Source organism: Lactuca serriola, chromosome 4 (assembly GCF_051521515.1).
Source record: "Lactuca serriola cultivar US96UC23 chromosome 4, Lser_US96UC23_V15, whole genome shotgun sequence".
In the NCBI taxonomy this organism is placed as follows: Eukaryota; Viridiplantae; Streptophyta; class Magnoliopsida; order Asterales; family Asteraceae; genus Lactuca; species Lactuca serriola.
The window spans coordinates 210,234,324-210,246,335 of NC_136411.1; the positions used below are offsets into that span (position 1 = coordinate 210,234,324).

Consider the following 12,012-nt stretch of genomic DNA (forward strand, 5'->3'; position numbering starts at 1 on the left):
ATGACTTTTTATCTATCCGGTGTTGTCCTTCGTCATTGGGATCAAGGGTTCAAGTCTCATTATAAACATTGGTTGAATAATTTAGGAGTAGTTTAGTATATATATTTATATTCGTTTTTCCAAAATAAATACATAAATAAAATCCGTATTTAGAGGTGGGCCGTCTTTTTTTTCTTTTAAGCCCCAAAATAATTTGCATTTTATTTTATTATATATATTATGTATTACTTTTTTTCTAAGAGTAGACCTAATTGGTGTTCCGAGATGACACGGATAACACTTGAATTTTACCGTAAAATTCAAAATTTAATGTAATTAATTAAAATCCATTACATTTCGGTCATTAATATGTCAGAAATCCATTGGAAACTCATCAAGATTTTGTTGGAAATTCATCACAAAGTTCTAATAATTGTAAAATTAAATATGTTGATGTAACAATTTTAGTGACGGTTGTGACAGAAACTGTTATAAAAAATAAGGTTTTTTATCACTAAAATCCTTAGAAAGAATATGCGACCTTCCATATTTTTTTTATTGTGTGTCCACCACCTCTCTATTCGTCTTCGTGGCTCATCAAGCATCATGCATGAATGAAATAATTTATTCTTTATAATATTTGTTTTGTGAATTAAGATAAAATATTATTATCATATAACTTTAACAATTTTCAATATCGGGGTTTTTTTTTTTTTAATTATCCTAGATACTATAAATAAACAACATCTGTTTTACTACCACCGCCTCTTATTTATTTTCTACTTTTTTATGTTTTTATTTTTCAATTTTGATGATGGATTTTGTTTTAAATGTTTTTTTATTATTATAAGTTTCATTAATTAATATATAACATAAATAAAAATATATAAGGTTAAAATTAAAGAATAAAAACTTTAAAATTCAAAACCGGACAATAAATATGAAAAAAATGAAGTATTATCAAAAAAGTGTCTAGACGATCGCTAAGATGACTACGTGGTTTGGCATATAGGAGGTCACGAGTTGAACCCTCTTCTTCCCCTGTTTTGTTTTGTGTACGTGGGTCAAAACCCGTAATCTGGGTAATCCATGGCAAATATTGATCAAAGTGTGGCACAAACAAATTTAAATCAAATTCTTTTGTAAAATTTTTATATATTTTTAAAACTTAGTTTTTATGATACCCAAACTATCGGATTGAATGGTAAGTATAGCCAAAAATATCATAAAGAACAAAGATAACTTAACAATTGGATTACTTATTAATAATAATAAAAAAAAATCAAAAATACTAACAAACAATGAAAACGAGACACTTAATTATAAAGTGTATAAGATAGGCCTCATTGTTTAACCCTACGAGATCATAATTGGTTAGGAAAAGATCAACACTCAATTATCTAATCAAAACTCAAAATAAAAGCTTGTTGCAAATAAAAAAAACAAAAAAACGCATTTTGAGGCACTAAATAATCTGGAATGGCAAAAAAACACCCCACGTCCTAGCGAAGCATTGAGTTTTCTTAATCGGCTCATTTTACATGTCTGGGAAGTTAGTCCAATTATGAGTTGTTGTAACACTTCGATAGATTTAGCGCTAATGTCATCATACTTCAATTTCTACTGGTGCTGACATCATCAAGCCATCCATCAACACTTGTACGAATTGCATTATCCGGTAAAAGGAATCGACCTCACATCCACTTCATCATCAAAATCCTCAACAAAAGGTGATACTGCAACATTGAATCTAGCAGACACATTATAATCAAATAAATGAGCTTTAATCAATTGACCGGTCAATTAATGGTAGAATGGTATTTTACCCCGTCATTTAATTAGGAAACAGTGGATAACTATGGAAGGATCAATTGATGATCCCAAATATCTCGCATACTCACAAAATCAAGAACCCAAATCCTTAGGAGGTTGAAAAACATTCTGATTTATTGTAATCAGTCTTCAAAATCGGAAGATCGTTTGAAGGTTTTTCTTATAAGTATCAACATTTAACCCTAGAAGACGGAATCGACATTTGGGGCTTATATTAACGGTATTCTGCAACAATCAGGAGCACACGATCCAGTTCATTCAAGTCAAAGTTCAAGAACACAGTAGAAACGGCGTTGAATCTTGAAGATGACAATGATGATGTCGTTGTTGAACTTGAAGGTAACAATTTTGTTGTGGTATTTAATGTTTATTTAGTTCGAAAAATGTAGTAGAGTTTAGGAAGTGTATTTGAAATCATTTATGCATGTATGATTTGTGGTCTGGAAGAAAAATGTGTAATTTTTTGGTATTTTCTTAAGAATCATTACTGTTAAGTGAAGTATGCGTTGAATTTTGAATATTATGGTACAATGAAATTATTGTGTTTGTTATTCTGCCAGAATGTTCTGTTTATATGAACGTGACCGTGGTTGTTATTCTGCTAGAATGACTCTACTTGTTTCACTGGTTAAAATTGTAAACTAAATTACATTATTTAAATAGTTACAGGTTTTAAATTCTAATGGAATCACAGTTTGTATATGATTAATGACTTAAACTGAAAAAATCATAGTTCTTGTTTGTGGAATAAGTGTACATGTTTCATATTCTAATAGAATGTTCTGTGTATGTTTGATGTATTTGTTATTCCGTTAGAATAAGTCTACTTGTTTTACTAGTTAAAATTGTAAGCTAAATTTCTATATTTAAGTAGTTAATTAGCAGTTTATACAGTTTTTAAATTCTAATGGAATCAAAGTTTGTAGATGATTAATGACTTAAACTCAAAAAATCATAGTTCTTGTTTGTGGAATAAGTTTACATGTTGTATATTCTAATAGAATGTTATGTGTATATGAACCTGAACATGGTTGATATTCTGCTAGAATAAGTCTACTTGTTTTACTAGTTAAGATTGTAAGCTATGTTTCTATATTTAAGTAGTTAATCAACAGTTTATACAGATTTTAAATTCTAATAGAATCACAGTTTCTAGATGATTAATGATTTAAACTCAAAAAATCATAGTTGTTGTATGTGGAATAAGTTGACATGTTTCATATTCTAATAGAATGTTCTATGTATATGAACATGAACATGGTTAATATTCTACTAGAATAAGTCTACTTGTTTTACTAGTTAAAATTTTAAGCTAAATTTCTATATTTAAGTAGTTAATTAGCATTTTATATAGATTTTTTATTCTAATGGAATCACATTTTGTAGTTGATTAATGCCTTAAACTGAAAAAATCATAGTTCTTGTATGTGGAATAAGTTTACATGTTTCATATTCTAATAGAATGTAATATTATATATGAGTGTGAAATTCGATTGTATGAATCTGATAGAATTCTAAATTAAATGTATTTGATTCTTGTAGAATTAGCCAACTTGTTTTATTAGTTAAATCTGTAATGAAAATTTATCCGTGTAAGTAGTTAATTAGCACAGCATAAAAATGTTAAATTGTAATTGAATCAAAGTTTGTAGATGATTAATGAATTAAACTGAAACAATCAAAATCTTATATATTGAAAAAGCGTACATGTGTAAGATTCTATAGGAATGTAATGTTGCATATGAGTGTAAATATCGATTATATGATTCTGGTATAATTCTAAATTAAAAGTATTTGATTCTTGTAGAATAATTTAGTTGAATGATTATAGTATGTATGAAAATAAGTATTTCAATATGGAGTGGGTTATGTTTCAAAATAAAATTTATGATGTTTTTGTAGTGTAATTTTATATTCTTTTAGAATTTATTATATTATAATATATTTGTGTAATGTTTATTTTTTATTCTGCTTGAAACGGAATTTTGCGTGTATGATGGTTTTGTTATAGAAATAAATTTTTTATCTGTTATAATATAAGGAATATCTTATATTATTAAACATTAATACCAAATAACTAATACTTAACATTATACTATCTATTGTGTGTTGTATTAGAACAAATTCAGGAAGAAGAACATGTGAACCGAGAAAGAAGGTCAAAGAAAAAACTTGATAAAGCAGTTGAACGAAAGACAAGTCCTAAACCTTTAAATGCACTACTTTTGGAAAGATAGATAAGGTCGAAGAAGCAATTTGATAGAGTTCCAATTGTAAAACATTTAAAAAATAAGGGAATTGATGAATCTGTCAAAGAGGAACAAGAAGATAATGTTAGAAAAACAAATAAGGAATACCCACCTGGTTTAAGATACCTTCCAACCAGAATGAAATGTGATAACATCACTGCAGCTATTATGGGATTGTCGCCGTAACAGAAACAAGCAATCTTGAGAATGGGTTTTGGATCAATTCTGCAAGTGAATATTACAAGTTATCCGGGACAACTAAGTTACTATCTTTTAGATGTGTATGATGCAGATAGTAAACGACTTGTCCTACAGAACTCTGTTATTGAGATAACAGAACAAATAGTGCATGATATGATGGGGTTGCCATTTGGTGGAGAAGACATCAATGAGTTACCATTGTGTGATAAGGGAAATCAAATTCTAGAAGAATGGAGGGGACAATATAGTTGTGATAAGTTCAATGGTGAGGAGTATTTAAGAAGGATTCATGCTACAAGAAAGGATAGTTTGATGTTTAGGCTAAATTTTTTGACCCTTTTTGTTAACAACTTCATAGAGTCGATGTTGACAGAAAAAAATCAAATAAAAGTGGTAAGGAAGTTGGTGTTGGTGGAAGACTTTTCAAAGTTAAATTGGTGTAAATATATGCTTGATTGTTTGGGATCCAGAAAAAAACTATGGAAAAGGGATGACAAATCAAGCTACTACAGTGGTCCTATTACACTTCTGATTGTAAGTGTGAAATAGTTTTATATGAAAATATATATTTGGTATCGATTTATGTATTGATTAAGTTAATGTTTTGTTTTCAGTTGGTGTACGTGTATAACATGAAGTATTCTATCAAGTTAGACAAAAGGATTCCTTTTATTGGGCATATAAATGGTGCTAAATTATTAGAGATTCAACGATTGGAAATCAGTTTGGGAGGGTTCGGGAGGCAGTTTCGGGATGAGCATGATGATGTCGATATGGGCAATGAAACAGGAGGTGAAGAACAACAAATGCTAAGCTTTAAGAGGGATTTTGGAGATGAGGAGGTAATATTATAGTAGAATATAAATTACATATTCTGAAACTTATATTTAATTATATATTCTTATAGAATATATAGTACATATTTTTGTAATGTTATTATAAATTAATTATATGTATTGCAGGCATACACTACTTTTATATAGCATAGTTATGGGGTAATTCTAGCAGAGAAAAGTACTATGGAGGTTGCGTTGAAGGATGGTTTGGAAAAATTCCCTCATAGTGTGGTGTTGAATGAGTGGATGGAGAAAATGAATGAACTTTTGAAGGAAGTGTTTGAAGGGGCAGGTAACAAAAAAGTGAATGAGCCTGACTGCTTTAATGAGGTAAATATGAATGATATAGGTGATGGTGGTGAAGGAAATAGTTCACCCGTTTGAGGATTGATACTTACTGAAGTTAATACAGAAAAAGAAGTCAATTATACTACACCTGTTGATACGACTTCTTTAACAATGACTCAGTTTCATCGACTTCCAGGGGTGAATGAGGAAATGATTAAGTTGTTGGATGAAATTGAGTTACAGATGTATAGAAGGAAAAAGTGAATGTCAGTAATCAGTGGGGATAATGTGGTAGGAAGAAGTATAGGAGAAGCTGTTGATAATGTTGCAGGATATGATGATAATGACAAAAGGGAAAAACGTATTACTAAAAAGGCAAAAATATTTCATTCTCCCTATATTGAAAGAATTGTTAAGGTTGGGGAAAAGCTGACTAAGGATGAAACAAGGATATGCAATTTAGTTTTTCCAGCTAAAAGAGATGATGGGTCCGTATTTGTATATATGTTTATATATGTGTCACCTATTATATTTCTTTAATTTTAAAATGAATGTATTCAGATTGATTTTATACATAATTTTTGTTACAGCGATGAGATTTGGGACATTGGAATAGGACATTTGCTACACCAGGGTTTTGCATATCAATTCAATCATGGAATGTTTTTGCATTCTAAAATTATTGATTGTTGGGCTGCGTTTTTAAATAAAATGGAGAACTACAAGGATGAATCATCGCTTTCGAGATTTTTCTTCGATACAAATATTGTGGTATGAATTTATTATGTAAATTAATTTTTAATTCAAATATATTCTTGTAGAATTAATATTGATGTTGATGTGAGTTTTTTCAGACAGAAGATATATTCAATGAGCTAAAGTCGGAAGATATGAAATATAGGCTTTTTGCTACTTTATTGTGAATCTACGCTAAGAAATTTGATGTGAAGCCAAGTTTTAGAGATGTTGCACTTGTAAGTTTATTTAATAAATGTAATATTTGTGGCATCAATTAATATTAACTTAACTTCTTCTTTTAACGTGTACAAGGTTTTCTTCCCAATAGTTGATGATGGAAAATATTACTTACTCATCATTGATCTAAGATCAAGTTTGTACTACATAGTAGATCATGTGAAGAGAACAGGGACTTTGGAAAGAAAGTATGGCATGTTACCAAACCTGGTGGTAAGATAATCAATAAATATATGATCAATATTTTTCCATTCTAAGGAATATTATAAGAGTATGTTTGATGTATTTGTTGTATTTAATGACAGGAAAAACTGTTTTGCAACTACTTGACATCACAACATCATCCAATGGCAAAAATGTTAACTTTTAAAGCGGGACGGGTGATGAACATATCTTGGCTAGTAGAAAAAGCTGGAATAGAATGTGGAATATACCTCATAAGGAATATGGAAAGTTACATGGGGGAAAATGAAGGGCGTTGGGAGTGTGGTCTTACAGGTAAAATGCCTGCTGATGTGAGTGCTACAATTAAGTTAAGGACGAAATACATGGCAAGATTGTTGACAACTGAGTTCAATAAGTTCAAGACTATGATACTTAAAGATTTTGAAGCGTTTCGTAAGCTTGATATTTTGGAACAAAATATGCTTCTAAGAGAGTTAGCTGAAAACAGGAAGAAAAAAAGAAAAACAAAGGGTCGTAGGTAAGAATTTGGAGTGGTATTTAATAAGTTGAAAAATAAACTTTGATATGTCATGAGCTGAACTTTTTTTTTTGGGTGTTCAAACATGAGTGTGCATTATGTTAGATGTTTGAAAAAGTTGATTGTCTATCAGAAGTTATGAAGTAATGTTATCAGTATTTAAGCTTATATCTTATAATGGAGTATTAATTTTCATATAAAGGGTGTGTTGATGCCTTGTTTAATTTCTGGGATGATGATGTTGTGCATTGTGAAAATCAAAAGGTTGTTGTTGGTAATGTAATTTTCATATAATGGAATATTAGTTTTCATATAAAGGTTGTGTTTGTCTATCAGAGGTTATGAAGTTTTTTAAAATATACGTCAAGGTTGTTGTTAATAATGGATGTGTTGATGTATTTTTTTTTTGTAATAATGTTATTAATATAATTCAAGGTTGTGGTTAATAAGGTTTTGTGACTAGACTGTTTTTTACAGTTTATATGATGATGATGCTATGTAGTATTTGTTATGATTCTGGTAGAATATGTTATTTGATTTTAAATTAATTGGATGTAGATGACGATTGGATCTTTTTTTTAGTATATTGTACTATGTTTAAAAGTAAGTATGTGTTTGTACATGTATAACACATAAAAATCCAAAATCTAAAATTCTTATGGAATGATTACCTTTAGAAAATATAAAATCAAATTTTTTGGACTTCATATATTTTGTGGTTGGGCTGTTTTTATAGTTTTTTGATGCATATATAGTAGTTTTATATTGTTATTATTCTATCAGAATAAGTTATAGTTTTTTATTTTCTATTAATTGTATGTAGATGAGAAACGTATATTTTTGGTATGATGTACCCTTTTGGAAATTAAATTTTTGGTATGATGTACCCTTTTTGGTATGATGTATAATTCGTAAAAGATTAAAAAAATGTTATAAAGATAAATATTGTTATGTTGATTGACAATGTCATCGTCACTAGCAATCAAAGTGAATATACTTTATTGAACGACATAAAACCAAAAAAAAAACAATGAACTTATTTCTGGGCGTTCTTTAAAGGACAATTTCTTTTGTCATGATGAACCATCTGTTCACATGTAGCATATTTTCTCTTAGGTTTCGTGCTTTCCTTCTCAATCATCTCTTTTGTAGATTTTAATCTTTTCCCACGACTACTACAACATTTGTTACGAATATCTATAGGATTCTGAATGTCATTAACATCAGATTCTACATCAGGACCAACCACGCCTAAAAGCTTCTTGAAATGATCTGCTCGGGTCGGTAGATCATGATTTGGACAGTCGTCTACGAATTTTTTTTTTTCAACTTATTCTGATCGTCGAGGTATAACTTTAACTTAGTTGCATCATGGCTCAAAAAAGACACACAACGGTCAATAGTTGAAAAAATATCAATAGCAGTCATGTCGGAATTAGAATCGTCAAATGAATTAGTGAAGCGTCTTTTCAGTAATTCTGTTGGAATAACATCCCTACGCCAACGTTTCAAAATGTACTTTTCAGGAATTTGTTCGATGCCATAAAACTTAAACACACAGAATATGTGTCTGCATAAGATACCTACATGTTCAAAATGCATACAAATACATTTGAACGAACCATCTTCGGTTGAGTGTGTGACCTGGAAAATATAAGATGATTAGTGAGAATGTTTAAGTTGTAAATTTTTCGTGTTTAAATGCAAATGATAAAATGACAATTAATGTGAAAAAAATATACCGTGTATTCAGCATCCCTTATAAGACAATCGTAATTGTATTCCTCATCTTTGTCATCAACATCGACATCATTTGTTTGCCTAATAGTTATGTTCATTGTTTTCTCCAGAACAATAATTGTGTCAACACCGTTGGAACATATCACATTCTTTTGGAAACAATTATCTTCAGCTCTTGATATCTCTTTCTGAACCTGATAAAAAATCTTTCGTGAGCATGAGGTTCATACGGAGTACGGGTAATGAATTTAGGAAAAATGGTGGCAGTATTAAAATCATTGAGAATTTGGTTATGTCGTTGTCGTTCCATAACTGATTCAAATGTCATCATAAACATGACAAGATAAGAACCGATTAATGTGGTGGTTTGAAATGACCAATTCTGACTTTCAGACAGCGATGTAGTTCGCATAAGACCAGACATTGGAATGTGCTTGAAAAATGCGGGGATCCAAGATTTTCGCAAACCATACATTGTATTCATCCAAGTGTTATCAGTAGTTTTAAACTCCTCCAACATATGACGCCACACATTCTCGAATTCATGTGATTCCAGCTTAGAATTCCAAATTATAGAGTGAAAACGCTTTCGAAATTTTTGATTGGTGGTTGCATCTTCAATTGATAAAATTTGTATATATTGATTCTGTTAGAATATGATAACATGAAGGTAGAATATGAAAAGATAATTGTAGAACCATAAAAAAAAGTAAGAGTTAAACTAATTGATTCTTTTAATATCAATTGATTCTGTCGGAGTATGAGATAATGAAGGTAGAATTTTAAAATCAAATAGTAAGAGTTAAAGTAATTCATTCTGTTAAAATCAATTGATTCTGTCAGAATATGAGATAATTGTAGAATCATAACCAAAAGTAAGAGTTAAAGTTGTTGATTTTGTTAAAATCAATTGCTTCTGGTAGAATATGAGATAATGAAGATGGCATTGTAAAAAATCATTGAAGAATGATAGCAAAAATTAAGAGTTAATGCAATTGATTCTGTTGAAGCAAAATATTCTGGTAGAATATGAGAAAATAGTTGTAGAATCATAACAAAAAAAAAATAAGAATAATATTCGTTTTATGCATACCTTATTTGGCAACTTCTTCGTTATATGCCACATACATAACCTATGATGTGCCAATGGGAAAACCTTATCTATAGCTTTTTTCAAAGCTAGATCTTGATCAGATAAAACCAATTGAGGTTGTTTTCTAAAAGCTTTCAAAAAAGCTCTAAGCAACCATTCATAAGAAACTCCATCTTCTTTACTTAAAAGACCAGCACCAAATGTTACACATTTTTTGTGATTATCGATGCCAGTAAACGGAAGAAAAACCATATCATACCTATTTAAAAAATAAAATATTAGTTTACATACCTGAAAATAATGAAATCCTTATTGAAAAGTATTAAAGGTTAGAAATACTTATTCATGCTGAATGTGGCATCCAGTGATACAACGTCTCCGAATGAATTGTAATTATGCTTTGCTGTTTCGTCAGCCCAGAATAGAGAATGCAATCTCTTGTTCAACACTTTATACTCAAAAGTAAATGATGGGACATTTTTCTTCCTGTCATTCATCTTTTCAACAAGGAATTTCGCGTCCCTCCCACCTATGTAACAATTAAGATTCCTCCTAGCATTCTTGAAATCAGTAACCAATCCACCTCGAACCGAAGGACCAACTTGAAGAGCACTATACAGTCTATGTGCTTTTACAGGACCAATGTTTTGTTTTGACAAATTATGAATGAAAATTTCTTGGGAATAATCAAGTTTTCTTTTTGAACGAGATAAGTGCATATTGCCCTTGCTAAACAACTCATGATTATGCCGCTCTACAAAATCACTCACGACATATTTAAGAGTACCGGGAATTATTTCTAAAACAACTTTTTCTTTACAAATCCTCCTAAATAAATTTTTCCTTCCTTGAGTCTTTTTATGCTGAATATCTAGAGTATCTAGTTTACTAGTATTTGGATTACCTTCCCGATTGCACACAAGATGTCTATTTGTAATAATCCCATTTTTTGTTTGTTGGACTCTTCCAAGCCTGACATCAAAACCAGATTCTAATGCATATTTTCTATACATTGTTTCTACTTCACCATATGAATTAAATTTTGATGAAACTTTTGGTTTGATGTCATCTAAAACAATCGGAGTCCAATACAAGGTGCCACCAGGAGAAACATAATCATGAGTAACATGTGGTTGTCCTGCTTAAACATAGCAAATACAAAATTATTCTGAAAGAATTATATAAATATTATTCCGACACTATTTTATTTTTTTCTGTAAAAATTAAAATATACCGAATTGAATTTAGTACCTTCACTGAAATCAATATTAAACTCCGTATCTTCATGAGTAACATGTGGTTGTCCTGTTTAAAATAGCAAATACATAATCATTCTGAAAGAATTATATAAATACTATTCTCAAAGAATTATATTTTTTCTGTAAAAACTTCAGTATCCTGAATTGAATTTAGTACCTTCACTGTAATCAATATTAACCTCTATATCTTCATCAACGAAGTGATTTTCGTCTTCATCATTATTTGCGTCCTCTGTATGTTCGTCAATGAAAATATTAACATTTAACATTAAAAATGTTTGTTACAATATAGAATCTGAAATAAAATGAAAAATTAAACAAAATATTAAAAAACTCACCTAAATTAGGATTACTTCTTTCTCCTGTTTGAAATCCGTCATTGTATAGTGTATCATTATCAGGAAAATCGAAAATCTTCAATTCCATTGTCATCATCACTAGCCAAATAATGTTCCTCATAAATATGATTATTGATATCTGGTTCTTGATCGCCCATTCCTAAGAAATTCCGAGAGTGTTTGTATATGCTTTGTATGTTGAAAAATTAAAATATTTAAAAATGCCATACAAACTAGATAGGGATGAAAACGGATTCTATGCAAATTAAAAGCCTTGATATTAGGGATCATTGATAAAAATAAATGATTCCGATTTGATTTTTTTTAAAAACATGATAAAGGAAAAAATATTCATACGGTATAATATTAACATCCAAGTATAAAAATTTTCAACACTACATTATATTAACTACTTAACAATATTATTATGTATTTTTTTTAAAAAAAAGTTGCAGAATATTTTTATTGACGACATAATTCTATTAGAATGTTATATAAATATGGATTCCAAAACTCTG

The 12,012-nt window shown here is 29.6% G+C and overlaps 1 protein-coding gene across 1 annotated transcript; it reads right to left on the reverse strand.

Annotated features, from left to right (window-relative positions):
- Positions 1-8,100: 8,100 nt before the first annotated feature.
- LOC145099154 (protein FAR1-RELATED SEQUENCE 6-like) lies at positions 8,101-11,582 on the reverse strand. Its single transcript, XM_079036742.1, has 8 exons — positions 11,495-11,582; positions 11,314-11,388; positions 11,149-11,202; positions 10,237-11,035; positions 9,898-10,156; positions 8,807-8,998; positions 8,456-8,708; positions 8,101-8,372 (listed from the first exon to the last, which is right to left on the reverse strand). The coding sequence occupies exons 1-8, from the start codon at positions 11,580-11,582 to the stop codon at positions 8,101-8,103; spliced, it is 1,992 nt and encodes a 663-aa protein (XP_078892868.1).
- Positions 11,583-12,012: the final 430 nt, after the last annotated feature.

Coding starts and splice junctions, on each gene's coding strand:
- LOC145099154 (XM_079036742.1), bottom strand. CDS start 11,582: ATGGAATTGAAGATTTTCGATTTTCCTGATAATGATACACTATACAAT. Junction 11,203..11,313: donor TAATATTGATTACAGTGAAG/GTACTAAATTCA, acceptor TATTTTAAACAG/GACAACCACATGTTACTCAT. Junction 10,157..10,236: donor GCCACATTCAGCATGAATAA/GTATTTCTAACC, acceptor TTTTTTAAATAG/GTATGATATGGTTTTTCTTC.